The sequence below is a fragment of the Lagopus muta genome, chromosome 4, assembly GCF_023343835.1.
Source record: "Lagopus muta isolate bLagMut1 chromosome 4, bLagMut1 primary, whole genome shotgun sequence".
Lineage (NCBI taxonomy): Eukaryota > Metazoa > Chordata > Aves > Galliformes > Phasianidae > Lagopus > Lagopus muta.
Genome location: NC_064436.1, coordinates 49821091 through 49841807, shown reverse-complemented (window position 1 = coordinate 49841807; position 20717 = coordinate 49821091). Strand labels below are relative to the sequence as shown.

Here is a 20717-nt window from a genome sequence, read left to right as displayed (position 1 = left end):
TGCAGTACTCCTATACAGGACAGCAAATTTGTTCTTCTGATTCCACATATTGAGGGTCTTATCAGTCGTCCTCCCAATACTCAGTCTCTGACAGGTTACTGCCTTTCTGATTAGGAAGGCATAGCTGTGCTGCAAAAGATACTGCTTCCACTATAAACAACAGATTCTTAGAATCACGGAATCATCGATGTTGGAAAAGACCTTCAAGATCAAGTCCAAGTTTCAGCTTGACTTACCAAGTCCTATGCGTAAACCATGTCCTTTAGAGCCTTTGTGGAGAAAAGAAGCAGATCACAGCCTGATCAGGCAAATAGCCCATGAGGAAGAGCTAATGTTAGCTTGAGAATACAAGTAAACTGCCTCTAGCTTCTGTATGCAGAAGAAACTTGTTTGTGAGAAACTGCTCAGTAGCTTTAACTAAGGCTCCTTGCTTCCTGTAAATGGCCTTGACTATCCTGATATGTGATGCTTTATTGTCTCCAGATGTTAATATATATATGGCCATGGTAATAATGATGACTAGCAGACACCTTGCAAGCCTGCTGCCACCAGTATCTGCTGGGGGTAATCCCAGGGTGGACACTATATCGGTTAGCCACAGGTGGTAATGATAACTTGGTGAAGACAGACTGTCCAGCTGTCCCCAGTAATGTCTATTAAGCTGATGAATGTTAACTTGCCTCTGTGTACACTGAGTCTTGCTGATGGCATGAGATTAGACTCAGCTCATTGATTCAGCCTGTCCAGATCTCTCCACAGAGCTTTCCTAGCATGAAGCAGTATTACAATTCTGCCTCAGTGTAATCTATGAACGTACTGAGGGTACACTCAATCCCCTCATCCAGATCACAGACAAAAACATGAAACAAAACTGGCTCCAACACTGAGCCCTGGGAATGCAACTGGTGAGCAGGCACCAAGTGGAATGAGCTCCAGTCACTGTGACCCTTGGAGCCTGGTCATCCAGCCAGATCTTCACCCCGCAAACCATGCTTCTGTCCAAGCCATGAGCAGCCAACCTCTCCAGAATACTCTGGGAAACAGTGTCAAACACTTCACTAAAATCTACGTAAAAATCACATCCACAGCCTTTCTCTCATCTACTACGCAGATCATCTCATCATAGAAGGAGATCACATTGTTGTGATAATAAGCATAAAATGAGATACATGTATGGGAAAAAATAAAAGTATAAAGCTAAAGAAAAGGAGGAGGTAGAGAAGTCAAAAGTTTCTCCAGATGCAGCCACTGATAATGAAGGCAATTCTTGTGATACCTTCTTAGTTTCCTTCATCAAGAGAACTCTTCGGATCACGATGATACCAGGAGCCTATCACAGCATGGGAATTACAACTCTGTCCAGTCGCTATTACTTCTTGGCAGCAAACATGAAAAGGAAAACTAGCTCATCCATCTCTTTTCTTTTTAAGGAAAAAATCCCTCTTCTTTCCTCATCCAGTCCTCTTTTCTGACCGTGCCTGTCCCCTTGTGCTAGATATTCACAGTCCTACACCTGGGTCCCATGCTGTAAATTTCACAGTCTGAGAAAACATCACCCAGGAACAATCTCAAATGCTGAACTTCTAGACATCTTCACAGGATGCATAATTTTTCTCCTTGCAAATTAATTTTGATGTGAAGTCCTATGACCAAGATGTCGAAACTTTGTGATTAATGTAGATCTCCTAAGTCACCAGCAATTCAGGCACTCTTCTACATGACTGCTTCAGATTTCATTCTCTTGAGAGAACCAGTATTACAATATTTCAAGCATGGAATCAAAATCCATACCCAAAAGCTATCATTGTGCCCATTTCAAGTGAGTTGCAGTAAACCGGGCTGAATTTTTCATATAGTGACAAAGCATAAGCAACTATGTAGAAACAAAGTTTTATAATACAAAGTGAAACATATTGAAAATCAATGAAAATCATGAAGTATTTATTGGTTAAAAAACAAAAAAACAAAATTCAAGGAGAAGAAGATACTGCATTATAAAGACTTTTAATATCTTTCTTCATACTTCTGTTCTGTTCTGTTCAACAGGCATTGACAGATTAATGCTAATAGCTGCCCTCAGGTTGGCCCAGAAAAGGGCACGCTTACTCCTCTCCTTTGGCCACTCCAGGTAGGTTCTCTTTGCCATGAGAGCCTTCAGCTTGTGGTACCTCGCAGGGATAACATATGGAGGGATCGGCTCCAGCAAGATCAGGATCAAACTGTCGGAGTTCTCACTAAACAACTTGTGATGGGCAAAGTACAGCTCGTAGTGACACCACTCGCTCTGCACAAAGTTGGGGGACAGCACAAAGATGGACTTGTAGCTCTTCTCAATGCAGTTGATGATATTCTCCACGATGCTTTTGCCAGGGATGAAGTTCCTCTCGTGCTGACACAGCTGGATGCAGCCCTCCCCCTTCTCCAGGTTGGGGATCAGCTCGTTCTTCACCCACAACGAATCGCGTTCGCTGTACGAAATGAAGGCGTGGAACTGCAGAACGGCTTCCCGCTGCTCGGGGCAGCCATGCCAAGCTCTCCGCTTCGTCCGCGTCCACTGCCACAGCATCCGCACGTACCACGGCACATCCAGGTAGATGCACAGGAAGGCCACCACAGCCACCAGCACCAGCGTCAGCAGCAGAGCTGTCACGAGCAGCAGAGTGGTGTTGCAGGCCAGCTCGGTCAGGTGGAAGTCCTTCAGCTGCGTGCCGCTCAGGTCTTCTGGGTACTTGCACACGTATGCCTCCGGCCAGCCGGACAGCTTGCCCCCAGACCGCCTTTCCAGGCGCAGGAAGTCCTGCAGCTCACACGAACACTTGAACGGGTTTTGCCCAGCTTGCAGCTCCTTCACGCTCGGGCAGCTCTCAAAGAAGTCGGCACTTGGCGTGAGGATCAAATTCCTCTCTATGTTCAGGATCTCCAGGCCCGCAAAGGCCCTGCACCCTGGCAGGTCGGCCAGCCTGTTGGATGCCAGGTTCAGCTCCTTCAAGGACTGCAGCTCAACAATCCCCTTGGGGACGCTGGCAATCTGGTTGTTTTGTAGGTCCAGTTTGCTGATATGAACGGGCAAGCACTCAAACACAGATTCTGTCAGCTGGTTGGAGGACAGGTCCAGCTCTGACAGAGAATCAGTCCACTGGCAGCGCTTCTCAGCTCCACTGTTACGCAGCAAGTTGCTGCTCATGTCCAGATACCTCAGTGATTTCATACGGCTGGTCATGAAGCTCACCTTGGAAAGGCTCTCAAATTTATTCCTTTTCAAAATAAATGTCTCCAGTTGAATTAGTTTGTCACAGTTCTGAAAAAGCAGATCTGTTAAATCATTCTTTGCGAAATTTACATACCTAAAAGGACTGTCAGATGAAGGACATACCATGTGAATTAACTCAGAATCAGCTATTGTCAAGGCTTCGATGTTCATGTTTGCAAATATGTTATAAATGTCATCCTGTGAAAAGTATAGATCTGTGACTAAAACCTTATTCAGTGCAAGTGCTTTCATGGAAGTATCTGAATAGTCGAAGCGAGAACTTACGACGTTCCCCAGTTGTATTAAGTTGGTGATACTAAAGTATTCAATGGATGAGTGCCATACTGTCTGGAGTACTTCAATAAGAGCTTCCCAGTACACTGACATATTCGTCAGTGTCAGATTTTGTAGCCTGGAGCCTTTTCTAAAATTAGATATTAAAGTTATTAAGTTTTGTACATTGTCTTTTGTGATTTCTGACAATGATAGGCTTTCCGTAGTATTTTCTATCACAACCCAACCAAAATTAGCTTCAGACTGATGATTACTTGTATATGAGGGTAGAAGGCTGAAGTTTTTTTTGCCCAAACCATCTTGTAGAAAATTGTTAGGAACAGATGTAAAGAGTTCATTTTTCATAGCCAGGCCAATATTGTTCCAAAAAGTGAGTGCAAACAGACAGTTGTAAATAAAAAAGTTCCTGAGATACTTCATGTTCTCTGCCATACTGCTTTATGGTTCCTTGGAGATGCTCAATACTTATACATCCATCTGTTCTAATCCTGCAACAACAACAGTTATATCATTAAGCAGCTATTCAATAGGTATCATTGAGATTGATTTTTTTAAGGTTCCAATTTGCTATCTCTCCCTTGGACTCAGAGAACAATGAAGGGACTTACTGTCTCAGGAAAGACTTTATTAAGTGACTACTGTAATTTCTATTTGGCAAAATCTGCCATGTTTAATAAAAAGTCTGCTTCTTTCAAAATGTACCTGATTTCAGAGGTGTTGATTTTTCCTGCTTACTTATGGAATTACTGCTGTCATTCAATGTACTACATAGGCTCCTCAAAACTCCAGGACACTCTGACAGTAAAGTACAACATTTGAGGTCAGTATGGTCATCCTCTATTAAAGGATATGAACTAGACTCAGCAGACTTTTTTTAAACATACACTTGCATCTACAAAACCTACACTGAAACAGAACTCATAATGACTCTACAATGAGACAGTAATAGCTGCCATTCATTGGAGGAATATAACCTCTGTACCATTAACCATTCCACAGGCTTTCTTAGAATTGCACTACTGGGCCTACAATGCACGTTTTCGACATCACACAGCCCATATTAAGATATCTCAACACTAAAACAGCTGGCAGCCCACTAATTTCTACTTCTGTAGAGAATGCATGAAACTAGACTTGAAAACTGTCAAGACATAACAAGGCAGCACAGCATAACTTGTCCAGCCTTTTTCCAAATTTCCTTTTGAAAAATTACATTCAATTTCACCATCTTAGCCCTCAAAACACATTTGGGCAAGTGCAGAGAACAAAAAATAATCACCACTCTCTAGTTCGTCCTTTTGACTGCTTGGGGAACATTACTCCTAATGGAGTAATGGGAGTGGCATGGAAGAAATCATACTTTGTAGTAACGTCTTTCTTTCGTTCAAAGTGTATCTTAAAATCCTTAAACTTGACAAACACAGTGCTTGCAAGATACATGCAGATAAGCAATTCAGTAGACTACGGAAATCAAATTCACGGGGAGAACCTGTCCTGTTGTTTAAAGAGAGATCAAAACTGGGATTTGAAGAGTTCGTCCTATAAGAACTCAGTATAAAGTGATAACTTCCACGTAAGAAATAACACAGAATGCATTAAGCTATGATCATTAAGTATAAAGACACGTACTTTGAAAGTTATCAGTATCACAAAACTCAGGTGCTAAAAGTATCTTTCATAACAATGAAACATACTATCAGTTAGACCTAATTTTAACTGTAAGAAAACTACTTCAGTTATAACACTGTGACCCCCTTCACTATGACTGTGGTACAAATACAAAAAGAATGCTATTTGGCCAGCTTCTCTGGACAAATATACTGACCAAAAAAACCATTCACTCTCATTTTTTACCCACATGCTTATCATACATCTGCTAATAAATTTTTATGAAAAACGTGGTCTAATTTCAAATAAGATGCAGAATATAAAAGTAGGCTGTTTAGCTAACTAGAAAAAGCATAAATTCAATAAAAAACAGAACTTTCTTACCTGAAATCCCCGCTCTCATAAAAAGCAGAAAAGGTGTTCAGGAAAAGACAAAGAGAAAACTTCCTGTAATTCTATCCTTTTCTGTAACAGTACTTTAAAACACCCACACTTTTTATAAAACTTGTTTGTGCCATCTATTGACAGTTTGAGAAATAACATTTCTGTTTCTCCAGATGTTTTTTCACATACAGCACTAATATAACTTCCCCATTATTTAGTTGTTATTTGACTGGGTGTTTTCATGCTTTGTGGTAAGGTAAGCAGGAAAAAAAAACCAAAAACAACCTCAGTATCTTTACCAGTTTTCTTTCTTCATCACATTAATACAAAAGTAGGCACTTCTTTTGAGCAAGTTTGACACCAGAGTTCAAACATCTCCATCTCTTAATAGTGATCAAGGTCTTTGTATTACACTGATCTTTTTTTTTTCACTTAGCTCTACTTATTAATTGACAAGTTATTATCAAAGCTGGTTTTTAAAAGCATTATTTGCCTTATTTTAATTCCCAGTTAAGGGTAAAAGAAGAATCTCTCTCCCATTCCAGCAGTGTTGTAACTGAGTTAAATAGTGGACATGGAACTTTTGAATTAAAACAGAAGAACAAATTGAGTACTGAATGCCCAAGCACTTGTGTTATTGTCCTGGCAAAGACACATACCAGCCTCTCTGTATTTCCATGTAACATTAGTTAGAAATTCCATCTTAGGAAGGTCTAAATATGGTTTAACCGAGGAACTCATCTTCCTTTTTGGCATAGCATGCTACAGTGTATGCACGATTCAGCATTTTGGTGATTCAGTAAGCAAAGGAAATCATTTTTAATATTACTTTCTCATTTTGCAGCAGATTCCATATGCCATTCTTCCTTTCTCACCTTCAAGTGAAAAGAAGTAATCCACAAAAGAAAGGGAAAGACAGGACCAACAGCACACGGCAGAGTACAAAAAATTCATACTCTCATTCTCGTGCTGATAAGCCTTATGGTGGTACTCCTCAGCTCTTTCTCCATAACTGTTGATTACAGACAAGAGTATTCAAATCTGATTTATAAGTGACACTTCGTGATACTGTTACTTACAAGCCATGCTATTGCCTGCTCCTATCTGAAAAGATATAATCTTACAAGCCTTCAGTCGTACCAAACATGCACTCCTGTTTTGGAATGTAACAGCACAACAAACTGAACATGCAAACATATCACTCTAATGAGTACAGAATCAGACATATTCTCAGTTAACATGTAAGAACTGTTCCATAAATTAGGGCCTGTTACTGCCACTGGCATAGTCTGAGCTCTGCATACATTCTACTAAGATATGTTTAAGCATACATTAAACAGAAAAATAAGCATTTTACTATGAATTGCATGCCATTAGCTCTCATACTTACCACTCTCGTGCAATCACTAGAAGAAGATGAATACGTTGCCCAAATGTTATGCATAATTCTGTGCCTTGATAAATGTAATCAGATTGAGTCACACAACGAATTTGTGTCCTTCCATCTTTTCTTTAAAATTCTATATTCACTAAAGGGCAAGTATTTTTCAGAGATCCCTTCCAATCTCTATGATTCTGTGATTTTTCTCTGAAACCTATCAAGGGCCCTTTTAGAAGGCAACAGCACTCAACTTAGAGAGATAACAAACTTCAGTGAAATCCAGGGTGGAGGAGAGAGGTTCCATCCTTACTGCTCCTTTCCCATATTAACTTTTTGTTGCAAAAACCATTTGCGACATCACTGCAGAGAAAAAAATACAAGTGAAATTCATTATCGGCAAGTGAAAGAAAAAGAAAACTTACTGTAAAACGCAAGTGCTAAATTCAAACAAGTCAGTCAGCAGTTCAAGAAACTAACACACCCTTCTAGCCCACAGGCATACACACACATTTATAATGTTAATTCATCCTTAACAAACAACTTTCTATGACAAGATTCATTAATACCGTCTTCCATTTCTAAAACGTGCATGGACTTATACAGAATCTGCAAACTGGCACTTTAAGATCCGTTTCATAGTCCAAATTATATTACATGATGAGGAAAAAGCCATCTTCAGCCGCCGAGCTTTATCCATTAGAATTCTTCCTAAGACAACGCTTTACTCTTCCGCAGATACCATTAAAAAGCAGAGGCAAACCCTCAGGATTACTCCAGAGCTCTCAATGAATACATCTACTGCATTAATGTGAAAGGCACCAGAGTGCCCAGCACGCCCCGTTAATTGTAGTCTCACTGAAACTCCTCAGAAATCAGTGCGTGCCTTAGCGATACAGGCGTTCGTCCTGCTGTCAGCCACCTTCACGGGAAGCGTCAGAGATCTGCTTGGTAAGGGCGTCGGTCACGCGGCTCTATCCCTAGCTGTGAAGCAACCCTCCGAGAAATCGTGTTTGTTTTGTGGCCTCCCATAGAGGCCCTCCTCAGTGATTCATAGGATGTGTTATGCTTCCTGGGGCAACAGAGAATAACTTTATTCAGAAAAGGAAGTCTGGCGGCAGAAGCGACGCGGCAATGAACCCTGATCGCAGCGAAAGGGCACGCTTTGCCCTAAGAGGAGGCAGGAAAAAATAAAAAAAGAGGAAAAGCCGTGAGGGGCACTGCTGGAAGTTTGCGGGCACGCCTCCGAGCGGCCGCCGTTGTTTAACTCTGCAGCCACTCACTTCCATCATCTTTGTTTTGAGGAAGGATCAAACTTTCCGTGAACAAGTAAATAAACAGACGGATTACAGCCCAGTGGCTGCACTCGGTGGTGCTCGCAACACTTCAGCATGCTTTATAGCCCCGGCGCTGCCGCACTCTTCCCCCGTCGGCCCCCTCGGGGTCGTGGCGGTCGTGGCGGCCGCGGCGGGACGGCGCAGCGCACCCGTCCAGCAGCCGGCACCTCGCGGCGGCCCCTCCGCTACAGACGGCCGCCTCGGAGGGACGGACGGAGAGCGGCTGCAGAGCCCGCCCTCGGCGCGGCCCAGCCCGGCCGTCCCGCCGTGCCCGGCCGGCGCTCCCTCCTCCCCCCGCTGCTGCCGACGTGGCGGGGCGGGGACGGAGCCGGGGGTGCGCCGCGACGGACTGCAGAGCGGTAAGCAGAGCGGCGGTGCGTGCTTTTCTTGCTGCCGCTTTTGAAACCGGCTGCGGGCTGCTGACCGATAGCTCAAGCCCGGAGGGTTTAAGCAAGAATAAAAGAAGAAAAGGGGGAAGCTGCGGGTTTGAGGGAGCGGCAGTTCCTCCTGCTTTGCGCCGGGCAGGTGGCAGCGGGGCCGGGTCCCGCGGAGGACGAACGGCGGCGGCTGTCGGGCGGGGGGGCGGAGCTGTGCCGCCGCGCATCGTGCGGGGGTCCGGCGGGTGACGGATTGCCGAAGCGCTGCTCCGTGCTTCGGGAAGTTCGGCGGTTTGCTCTGCTCCCCTCATCTGCGCGGAGAACTGCAGGGCCCTTGGCCACAGCGGCCCCCAAAGATGAGCTACTCCGGCAAGACTGCATGTGATCCCTTACATATCGCACTGCTGTTGGGCGTTTGCTGTCCACATCCATCCCATACAGAACTATGATACGAATATCTAAAAGTTGTATGGGTTTTAGTAGAGGGCCGTCCTAGGCGATGCAGATAGAAACATATTCGTTAGGTGTCTCACTCATCGCGGAGTGAGTCGTGTTAAACTACAGCCATGGTTGCCTACACTGAAGCATTTTATAGTATTTGCAATATTTTAATGGATATTTTAATGGAAAACTGCAAATGACTGAAAAGCGAAACTGCTGTTGTTTAACTCTGCAGCCACTCAATTCCATCATCTTTGTTTCGAGGAAGGATCAAACTTTCTGTGAACAAGTAAATAAACAGACGGATCGCAGCCCGGTGGCTGCACTCGGTGGTGCTTGCAACACTTTAGCAGCACTTCAGCAAGTGTAAAGATACTGATGTGTAACTGCACATTTTCTAAAGATAAAACAAGTTCCAGTGTAAACTGAAGTAATGTAAGTGGCATCTACTGCTTATTTATTTATGACTCCAGTTCACTGATCCCAAGTGGTTTAAACTTGGTGCTGTTCAAACAGCTGATCTACATCCAAATTAGATAAACGGGATGCTAAGGCCACTGATGTGCATGATTCCACAGATTTTAATAAGTTCCACTGATAGAAATACACGTTTGTCATGCATTATAAATCCCTGTCATATTCCACTTCTCATCTTTTCCTGTTCTTCAGTCCCTTCTAGAACCTCAGTCCTTCAGAGAGGTACTTTGGACTGTGTTAATTTGAATAGGAGTCAGTGAAAAATATAGCATCTCCAGACAGATTGCCTGAGTTCATTTTGTGCCATACAAAATTTGTGTAGACAAGACCTTGCAATAACAGCACTCTGACAAGATTTGTTTTTCAAGTACACTGCCAGGCATGCTGTTGTTGTCAACAAGTAAATAGTGGTAATCACTTCATAGGGCTTTTGGACTCTGCCTCTCCTTAGTCAGGTGTAAGACTAGCTCAGTGCCTGGATCCTTGATCTACAGATTGCAGCATTGTGGAAAATACTTTAAAATGAAAATTGTGTTGAAAGATGTGGAGTAAATAAGGGAAAATCAGTTTTAAACTTAGAAAAACAAAAAAACAACTGTAACTGTACCTCATACAAACTTACATTGGCTTCAGAGTTGAAGTTTAGTCACACAGCTTAATTGTTTAATTAATTCTTATTGAATTCTTACATGACATTTTAGAACAGGTGAGAAGCATTGCATTCCCCAGGCAAGAAATACAGACTGTGTGAGCAGTGGATGCTTCCTGTGTACGAAATGACTGCAGGGACCATGCCTGTCATGTGTTCAAATTATTTCCCTTCTCTAATACGTTAACATTACCACAGCTTTAATCACACTGTGCTTTATTCAGATTCTTGTCATCCTCCTCACCATCAATCAGCAGGCTGTAGGAACCTGTACAAGTAGAAGTGATGAAAATGAGAGTAAGAGCTGCTTGGTCATTGTGTTCCAGAGCCATTTCAGATCAGATTATCTCACTAACTATTGGCATTTCCTCTATAAAAATCATTGAAATTAACCGTTTGGAAGTTCTCATAGTTGACCTCTCCAGACAAACAAACATCCTTTCTCCATCACCAAGCAGTGTTTTGGAACACAAACTAATAGTGCTGCTCTTTGTACTTGAGTGCAGTCCTGCATGGTGAAAGTAGTCAGGGCCGGTGTGACACACGTATCACAGCGCTCCATAGGTACACACAGTCTACGTTGTTTTTCAGCAGTAGCTTTTGGGAAGCACTAGGTATTTTATGGTCGTTTGCCTGTTTGTAGAGTCTGAAAACATTGACTTGTTTTCTCTGTTCAGAATTGAAAATGTCTGAAGACTTAAGTGATGGCATCCCATCTGAAGAAAAACCTGAAGTAATGGAAATGCCAAACACAGATGTATTGCCTCAGGAGTCAGTACTGCACCCTGTGGAAGCTGAGATCCTGCCTGCGTCCTCACAAGATGAGCAGGGACAGGCCACTGAGGGTGCCAGTAATGGACAGAAGGGAGATGTATTTATTAATGAAAATCCTTTGACTGAAGAAATAGCTGAAAGTCTGCCTTCCAATGGAGAGGTGGCTGAAGACATGCCCACTGAGTGCATTGAGACTGTAAGCCTTGATACGGAACCTGAGCCTGAAGAAACAGTGCCTGAACAAAGTAGTTCAGTGAGTAATGCTTTCTTCCATAAAAGCCCTCCCCCTCTTGCTCTGTGAGAACCAAATTTTGTAAAACGCTGACACTGTTCTTCATAAGAACCTTCATGAGGATAGAATCAGTTAGACTCCATCACTGGCTTTTGGGAGCTGGGAACAGCTGAATCTCTCTTTGCTGGTATGGTATTAATTTGATCTTGCAATCTTGGTGCAATAAAACTATGCCAGAGTCTTAGTAAGAACCTAGTCCATTTTATATAGCTGTAGTACTCCTATGATTTTGTTATCTGGTTTCCTGTACATATCTGCTTTGTCCAGTTCACAGAACAAACCTTGAAGAGGACAGAACTTAAGCTGCATTTGCAGCATTAAGTCTCGTGCTTTCTTATTTTCACTGACTTCACAAAAATAAAGTGTCTTTCACAAGACTCCGAGAAAGTGAGTGAAACTGACTTTCTTTGTTCCAAGCCAGCGGTTTTTGATTTGTGATCCCCAAACCCCTGGGACTACTGTGAGCAAAGGCAAGAAGTTCATTAAAAAGGAAAAAAAAAAAAAAAAAAGAGAGAGACATTAATGGAAAAAGTGCTCAGTGCCTTCTATGGCTCTGTTTTGATTGAATGCAGTTGTGAGAAATTCCCTATGCATGTTTACCTGTAAGGAGACTCAGACAGAGAAGCCTCTAGCTCTGGCTCCATGTAGAACTGAGAAAGAAGGTGAGTTCCTGCCTATCACAGAGAATAACCATAATAAATTTGTATGGCTTCTTAAGATTAGGTGCCTGAAGAAATATTAGGACATTAGAATTATAGAATCACAAGGTTGGAAAGGACCTACAAGATCATCTAGTCAGGACATATTAAAGAATTGATGGAGTTTTATGTCTTTAAGGAATAGGTGCATTTTGAAATAGCCAAAGGAGCAGTGCCACCGTTGAGAGATGTGTCAGAGTCAGCTTGATGATCTGTTTGCTCCTGTGGGGAAGAATATGTGAGATGAGAACAGCAACAGCCCTGCAGCGTTGTTAAATGATACCTTTACTCCTGGACTACTTTGCACAAAAGCTTAAGCTTCTGTTAGAGGAACTAGTGGCAAAGGTTTTTTTCAAGCAGTCATTCTGGGCTATTCCTCTCTATATTCTGACTATAAAGAATCATTCTTCAGAAGACATCACATGATTTTAGTCAGATTTTTAGAGTAATATATCTGTTTTACAGGCCACAGACTCATCTAAAGCAAGTAGATGGGGAGCGTGGGGTTCCTGGGGCAAGTCTCTCCTGTCATCAGCTTCAGCCACAGTGGGTAAGTGTTCCATCAGTAAAGTTTGTGGAAATGAATTAAATAATAATTTTAATGTCATTAGACACATCATTGTGTCTTAAAGACAACATCTAAAGTCAGCGTACTTCCTTTGACTAACAGTATTCCTAGAGTTTTGTCCTGATTGGCTTAGCAAGGTGACAGCGTGCCATGACTTTTTTAATAGGGCAAAAGACTTTCCTAAACCGTGTTACATGCCAGCATAGCAGGCTTGTTTGTGTAGAGTGAGTTACCTCATTGTGGCTGCTTCACAGGAAGGATACATAACATGACTGTCAGTTTGTGGGTTTTGAAGCCAATGCCTTCCATCCCAGATTCATTCACATATGTGTTTCTAGTTTATGCATCATGACTTTTAACTGTACAATGTAAATTATTCTCAAATTATTCTAGCTTTCACTGACCCACAGTGAAACTGTTAACCTTCATCATGTCAGACTCCAGACAGTAGAACAGTATGTTGAAACACAGAGCCTACATTCTTTCTTCTTATATACTGATTTCCAGCAGTACGTCAGCCCAAAACGTGCACATGAAGTCTTCAGATGAAACTTAATTACACATAAAAAACTCACACAGACAAAAAGTAAAACATGCAGTACTTAGTTCCCAGCAGGTAATGATTTCTCACAAAACTGCTACTGAGATACAACTCTGATCAGTTCTCATCAAGGATCCAAAGAACATCTTCAAAAGATGAACCTAGGTGTATGGGAACTGTTGAGTCATGGCCTGAACTACTGATTGATCACCTGAGGAATCCCAGTCAGCTCTGGGAACACAGGTGAAGGCAATTCAGCTGTGTGAGCAGAGGGGGTGGAGCCCTGCTGCACCTCTCCTAGACCCCATTTAAGAGCTGACCCCCCCTGGGGGAGGGTTGCTGTTTGGAGTTTTCTTCCTTGTGGAGTTTTCTCCCTGTGAACCTAGATCTTCAGAGACAGGTGAGCACCTTTCCATTGCACTGGTCCTTTTGTTATTACATCTCCTGTATCACCATTCCGCTGTGTTGATCTTTCTGATTATTACATTAGGAGTTCAAATTAATTGCTAGTTACTGAAAATTATGGATACGGTGGAGTTACTGGTTTTATGACCACGTGTAGGGTTAAGTAGTTCTTCCTATTCTCCTTAGACAGTAAGCTACTTTTGTCTGTTCCTCAGAGAAAGAGGGGACTTCCCTCTCATCCCTATTTTCACCTGTACTCATCAGTTTCTAATTATGTTTTTTTCTTCAGGTAATTCACCAGTTAACATCTCTAATAATCTTAGTATGTGCTTCTAAGAAGTTTTAAACTGATATAAACAGTTTCTGCTGAAAGGCAGTGTATTTCATCCTTCTCTTACGCTAGCAATCACTTTCATGGAGTGATGTGGGGAGCTGGTTTTTGGGACCGATTTTGGAAAGTAGAAATGAAGTGAGACCTGGATCTTCATCTAGAGTAGTTTCTAAATTCCCCAGTGTGGCTCACCATTTGATCACCCAAATGCTACTGGTAGTAACAGTGGAATGGCAGGAACACAAGGAATGTGTAGATGTGTACAAAGGCATCTTAACTAGCTGTGGAACTGTGTGTGTTCTCAACTTGTATTAAACCATGAAGTTCAGTGCTTCCCTTTCAGACTTGTAGAAGGGTGTGTTGAAACATTAGTAGTAGATGGAATAAAAGATGTTTTCACAGATTTCTGTGAACTAACAGCAGTCTGAAACAAATTGGGCTTAGAGTAAATAACAAAAGAGGAAAAGTTATGTGTGTAAAAGGAATTTTGGATTGCACCAGTTGAAATTGTAATGGGGATTAATTACCTCAGTTCACTTTAATAGTTGCAGCATTGGGTCTCTTAGAACACAACTCTTTTCTAGACTGATTTTTTTTTACCTGTGAGACAGACATGTTTACATTCTGTTTAGATTTTGCAGTGAAAAACATTGTAACAGATTCTAATGTTCCAACTCCTAATGCTACTTTCTACCAAATGGACAGTGTTCCTGTAGTGGTGCAGGGGCAATCCCACTTACAGTATTCTGTTGCTAAAAAGTCTCAGCTTTGCAGAGCAATGAGTTTAGTATCACAAAGTACATGTTTTTCCTGTGGGGCGACAGAGCCTTCGATACTTTATGCGAAACAGACATGAGCTTGTCTGAAAGTGATGCATGCTGTTAGAAGAGGTTTGGAGACAAACAATGTGTGTTGTATTCCTTCTTAATGTCTGGTGAGTAAACAAGACATCCTATTTACAGCTGTTTGGTGCTTTTGCTGTAAAGCTGCCAGCATTGTGTATCTGAATTCCCATGTTGTATTTTACATAATCTTATTTTTTTGTAGACTGTGTTAAGTATTGGTTCGTATATATATATATAAAAATCTTAATTGACATGAAATAACATGTGACTGTGTCTACATTGTAACTAATTTTCAGTGGGTGTAAGTATGCAAAAAAAAGTTGATGCCTAGGCAGTCTGACTCAATATGATTGTGTGATGCTATCTATTTTAAATGGCCATATGAATGCCACCTATGTATTTGCAACATTATTATTTTAAAAAGTGTGTAGCTGGAGCAGATCAAGTTGCCTAGGTGAAGGAGTATCCAAAAGCGGAAAGGAAAATAAGAATTTTAAGATTAATTTTTCATGTGGAAGGTTGCACTATGTCACAGGAAGGGTCTGTCTGCTATTTAGTTTACAGCAGCTGGGGGAGAGAGTAAAAAAAAAAAATGTATGTACTGCAACACCCCCCTATTTTCCTATTTCCTGGAATCTACATCTCAGAGGCACTTTCTGACCCTATGGTCCAGGTAGGGTTGAGTTTGTGTATTGACATCTAATAACTTTGAGTCTAACTATCCTGTAGGATTTATTAAATAAAATATTAATTGAATGAAGCAGAAATCAAATTCACATTCTTGCACCCCATAGTCAGATATTATTTCCATTTGTTTTTTTCCTTACAAGATAGTCTAAGTCTGATATTGGATACTAAATCTTAATTAACAACGTTTATATTTATTTTCTATGAGATTATAGCTTTGGATGCTATATCAAACATTGTAATATATATATAGTTCACTGAGCTTAAAATAACTCGATATGCCACATGCATACTCTTTTATATTTGTTCTAGAAATCAATGCAGCAAGTAATAGTGTACATAGATGGTTTACTTCCTAGGTATTTGTTACAAAAAATTCATGCTGGGTCCTGTGAATTATTTGCTGCCTGTCACCATCACAGACATGATGTGAGATTAGGTATACTATCTATCTGATCAGTATGGTAAACATTAGCAAGAAACAGAGAGAAGAAGAAAGCTATTGGGAATTTCTATAACCTTTCTTCTTTTTATTAAATATTTATTATTCCACTTTGAAGTTACTCTGTTTAATATCTGAGCAAACAGTTCAACCAATAACAGAGCAGCTTAATCTCCTATTCTACAGTAGAAAATGGATTTGCTGTAATTCAGTTCATTTAAATGATGCTTATTGTTTTAGTGTAGCACATAGTACAAGGGAAGCTGTTTTTCTGGAATTGGGCTTTTTAACAACACCTTCAGTATGTGATTTTTCTTTCTCTCTGTCATAGCCTTTGTATAACCCAGCTTCTTGTCTGGTCAAGTGTGACAAGTATTTCCCATTCCTTGTTTTTTTTTTGTTTGTTTGTTTTCAAAATTGTACAGTGTAAAAATAGCAGAAACAATTTGGGGTGGGCTAAGTAATGTACTGAAGCCCTAAATGTATTCAGCTCTTGCCAAATACTTTCTCCTTAAGACTGAACTGAAATTGTTGTTCAAGGATCTCAGTCTCATTATCCTTCAAACCCTGATTTAGAGCTTCCAAAGAAATCAGTGTTTTTACTGTGTGGCTGTATGTTTGGCATTGTTGACTTCAGTTTCCAGCAATAGTTTTCCTGTAACTTGTATATTCTCTCCTTAACTAACACTACATATTGCTACTGGTTGTATTGATGGTGGTTTTGTTTTCAGAAGTCTTTTAGCTTTGAACTGTCTTCAATGTTTTTTGATCAAGGTCCCTTTCCCTGGCATTTCTGCCTGTGGAAGCAGGTGTGACACTCCTGCATGCTGCAGGTTCCATCACGCCTCCATAATGTCACTGCCTGAGCCATGTATGGTGTCTGACACTAGGTGTCACACTAAGAAAGTTATTGGCTGTGCCGTATTTACTGAGAAGAAGAGTTTTCTTTTGTCTTTAAAAGGCACAGGAAGTTTTCATGTGTGGAACCACAGTGGAGTCAATTCATCGTAGTAGTTGCTGGGAGAATGAAGTGGAGAAGTAAGCTCGCTGTGGTCTTGAGACACAATTTAGTAGTTATTGTCATCATTTTATTCTTTCTCTTAAATTGTACTGCTTAGTAATCAGCAATTACACAATCCAGTTTTTAATTAATGTCTGATAAGACTTTAACACTGGGTTACCAGTGCAAGCTAAACCAATCTAATGGCTAGCAGCCACTGAAATGACCTGCACCTCTCTTTTCCTTGCACTGGGACCTGGAAGAGAAAGAAACATGCCTTTCTGAAAACCTGATATTAACCTCTTACATCAGTAAGAATAACCTCCAGGTTTATTGGCATAAGAATAACACTAGAAGAACAAAAAATGCATTTTCTGCCTCTTCAGTACCTTGAACCAATTTGCTGTGTGATGAGTTAAGAACAAGGGCAGGCAGAATGGACGAATGTGGAAAGCCAGGAGCAGGACCTCCCATACCAGCATCATGAAGGCATTAGGTTGGCCTACCTGTAGCATCAAGCCTTAAGACCAAAGGCTTAAGTGAGGAAAGTACCTTCTCAGTCTGTGTATGGAACTTGTGACTTTCTTTTTAAAAAAGCAGCTTGAAAGCTTGTGGGTTTTCTTCCAACTAAGCTATCTACCAGCTTTAGGAAAGCTATTGCCGCCTTCTACAAGCCTTGCAGTCCCGTTTGCTTTCTTTATATTTTATGATGTGGAAGAGGTTGAGATGCAAAAAAAAAAAACCTGTTGCAATAGCATATTACTATTTCATTAAAAGCTTTTATAAATTCTATAAGGAGATCTGAAAGTGGTTTCACTTCAGAGCTTAGTTGGAATTATTCATGATTTACAGACTGGATAGCTTAAGTGTTACCAGGATTTTAAATAGAAAGAAGGCAGCTTCCTAGCTGAATAATAATCTTTTACTGAAATTACCAGCAAAGAAAAAAGTCATGCAGGCAAGAAAAACAAAACCAACAACACAAAAGGAAACCACGTGCCTACTAATGCTCTTCCACTTCTGCTATTACAGATGATTAAATAGGGTCATCTGAGGTGTTTGCAAGTTTACAGTATCAGTTCAGTTGTGCTATGAAATAAACATAAAAGTGTGCTGTCACCCCCTAAAATGTAGGCTATTCTCTCATAGCCCCTTGTTTTCCTGTGCATGATGCAGTCACGAATAATCACTTTCATTTCCAACACAGGATGTAGTTCTGTGGCTTTTGTGTGTGTGTATCCTACCGGTGCTGTGTTGCTTCAGTTGCGGTATTCTGTTTTCATCTGTTGTTTTGCTGTAGGTTTTGCTGAACTAAGCTTCATGGCACATTACCACTTGTAGCTGACCTGAAAGACTTTCTCGTCATTCTAGCACATGTGAACACAGCCTTGAAAATGCTATGTGTTATGAGGCTATGGGGATGTATGCTTGTCTGCAAAATCATAACTTATGCAAATCCATAAATTGACGAAAACTTAAATTTTTGTATAATTACAGATGGTAATGTTTAGTTATCAAGTCAAAATCTGTAAGCAATTTATATCAATGGAAAGAATGGAATTCTTTTGTTGATTTAAAAACTTGTGAGCAGCAGAAATGGAAAGGAATGTGACATGAAGTATCTTCTGCTTAAATTTATCAGCATGGTTAGTAGTTATTTAAGTGAGTTCTGGGAATCTGAGTAAAGCAGTTATTTGAGAATCTATTCATGCTAATGTTTTCATTGAACCAATTAAAATGCCCAGGAGATTGGAATTAGATGGAGCAGTACTTCACTATTCAGTATCTGCGTCAGAGCAGACTTTACAGAAGGCAAGGAGTTATCCGGCAGTGACAGACATTGCTGTGGCAGATAACCTAGATGTCCTTTGCAGTTGTAAGACATGAGATAAAATAGACAAAAGCCATATTTTCTTTAGGCAGGTAAGAGCATTTACATGCCTTGTCTCTCCGTTTGTGTAAAACGTTAGGACCTGATGTCATTTGTTATATGAGTATAAATTATTTGTTTCTGGCACTCTGTTCCTAAGGGAACATCTGTTTCCTTCTTTGTGTTTTCCTGCAGATACTCCAGTTTTCTTCTATGCCATATTTCAGTACTGCTACTTCCCATATGGTTTCTGTAGCATATTTATTATTGAACTCGTTGAGCATCTGATGTCCAACCCACGTGAAAATCACAGAATCATAAATCTAAGCTTTTCTTCTTATTCCATTCCAAATAGCTTTTCTATGTCTTTCTTTAATGAGGTTTTCATGAATATTTATATGGCTATATGTACACATGTGTATGTATACATGTATATTTAGAAGGATATAAAATAGAGTATCTGTATTAATGGCTCTATGAAATTATTTATGTATTCACAGTTTGAGATAGAGAGGCAAAGAAGTGCTGAACTGTCATTAATACTTTTTCTGGACAGATAATTAAGGTACTCTGTCTTACTGCTGGAAATGATTAGCTTTGAAAGTGATGCAGTGAGTGTGCACTGTGCAGGAAACATGTTTCATCTGGAGTTTTTTGTATTTTTAGCTTTATCATTTCTAGTCAGTTAATGTACTGGATGTAGGAGGACAAGTGAATTATTGACCTAGAAAATAAGCGAGTGAGGTAGCTGCAATACTTATTCTGATTGCGAGTTATTTTTTGTGATCATTCATGGTACATAAGGACGTTACGCACTGTTAGGAATAAGTTTTCACATCATATCATCTAAAGTGCATTTTTGCTGCAGGTCATGGGATAACAGCAGTAAAGGAAAAAGCAGGAACTACCCTAGGAATTCATCATGCAAGTTCAGCATCTTCAGAAGCAGCAGAGCATCCTGCGGCTGAAACATCACTTACACGTAGGTTTAAGTTCACTGAAATCTCTGACACTTTTGACACTGCCAAATTAATTCAATTCATGGAATTTTAAGATTTTGATCACAGGATCCCATTTGCTGTAACTTGTGACTTTTAGAGGTGAAAAGGTGCTCTAGCTTCCTCCCTTCTTTAAAAAAAAAATTCTTGTTGTTTGTTAGCAGCAGAAGATTCTCCTGACCAAAGCTCTTCTGAGAATATTCCTCCTTCTCCTTCTTCATCTGGATCTCGTGGGATGTTGTCAGCTATCACTAATGTTGTACAGAACACAGTGAGTCGTTTTAGGTGGCCTCTCTTCTCTAGGGATTTTCCACCATTTTTAGTGCAGGTCATGTTTAACAATTGTTTGTTGGTTTGTAGGTCTCTGTAAAAACAGCTTTCTAATAAGCCTATTTAAAGTTATTTCCACTGAAACTGAAATCATTAGCCAATAGAAATCCATTTTCAATGTAGCTGAGAAATTGGGAGTGTGGGATAATGCTAGTAAAAATACACAGAAAAAAACAAATGTTTCTATAGATGTTTCCAGAGTAATCACACACCAAAATTTTAGAGATCAGTTCAATAAGGCAGTCTCATTCTATTCATGGTAGAGTTTGACTCCATATTTTTCTTGCCTAGAATGTTCCCAAAGATTAGCTGCTGTGTAAGATGAAATAAAAGTGGCATTCTTAAAATTTTCATTGTCAGCAAGTTTTATTTCCTTTTGTGTGGGGCTTTTAACTACAAATATTTGTGTAGTTTTATTTTTTTGAGATGTGTTCAGAACAGTGTAACATAATTGTATGAGCACAGAAATCCTATTGTTAGTTAGATCAGAGAAAATCTAAGGAGCTGAATGTCCTGAGACGGTGTCAGCAAATGTAATACTCTTTACAGTTCCTATTAGCATAAAGTGGAAAGAAAATAACTACATTTCATTCTTTTATGCAGGGGAAAAGTGTATTATCTGGAGGCTTAGATGCTTTGGAATTTATTGGGAAGACAACCATGAATGTCCTTGCAGAAAGCGATCCTGGATTTAAGAGAACAAAAACACTGATGGCAAGAACAGTTTCTCTGTCTCAGGTT

At 40.5% G+C, this 20717-nt stretch overlaps 2 protein-coding genes across 13 annotated transcripts in view; one reads left to right on the top strand and one right to left on the bottom strand.

Moving 5' to 3' along the window:
• Positions 1-678: 678 nt before the first annotated feature.
• On the bottom strand, positions 679-8096 carry LOC125692112 (toll-like receptor 1). 6 transcript variants are annotated; one of them, XM_048942222.1, is made up of 3 exons: positions 6927-8096; positions 5537-5550; positions 679-4032 (listed from the first exon to the last, which is right to left on the bottom strand). In XM_048942222.1, exon 3 carries the CDS (start codon positions 3974-3976, stop codon positions 2018-2020), a length of 1959 nt encoding a protein of 652 aa, XP_048798179.1. In that variant the 5' UTR covers positions 3977-4032; positions 5537-5550; positions 6927-8096; the 3' UTR covers positions 679-2017. The 6 variants fall into 6 exon arrangements, with proteins under 6 accessions (XP_048798179.1, XP_048798178.1, XP_048798177.1 ...); XM_048942221.1 differs by lacking the exon at positions 5537-5550 and having other exon boundaries at positions 6412-8096; XM_048942220.1 differs by having other exon boundaries at positions 680-6548.
• A 408-nt stretch (positions 8097-8504) lies between these two features.
• FAM114A1 (family with sequence similarity 114 member A1) overlaps positions 8505-20717 on the top strand; it is a 31992-nt gene continuing 19779 nt past the window's right edge. For 2 of the 7 annotated variants that reach the window (XM_048941793.1, XM_048941792.1), the window contains exons 1-6: positions 8505-8610; positions 10873-11222; positions 12425-12509; positions 19517-19630; positions 19811-19917; positions 20580-20714. In XM_048941793.1, the coding sequence (XP_048797750.1) occupies positions 10881-11222; positions 12425-12509; positions 19517-19630; positions 19811-19917; positions 20580-20714 (783 nt within the window). In that variant the 5' untranslated portion in view covers positions 8505-8610; positions 10873-10880. Of the gene's footprint in view, positions 8626-10872; positions 11223-12424; positions 12510-13400; positions 13469-19516; positions 19631-19807; positions 19918-20579; positions 20715-20717 lie in introns of those variants that run through there. The other 5 variants (XM_048941791.1, XM_048941788.1, XM_048941790.1 and 2 more) reach the window with 4 other exon arrangements.

Coding starts and splice junctions, on each gene's coding strand:
- LOC125692112 (XM_048942221.1), bottom strand. CDS start 3,976: ATGGCAGAGAACATGAAGTATCTCAGGAACTTTTTTATTTACAACTGT.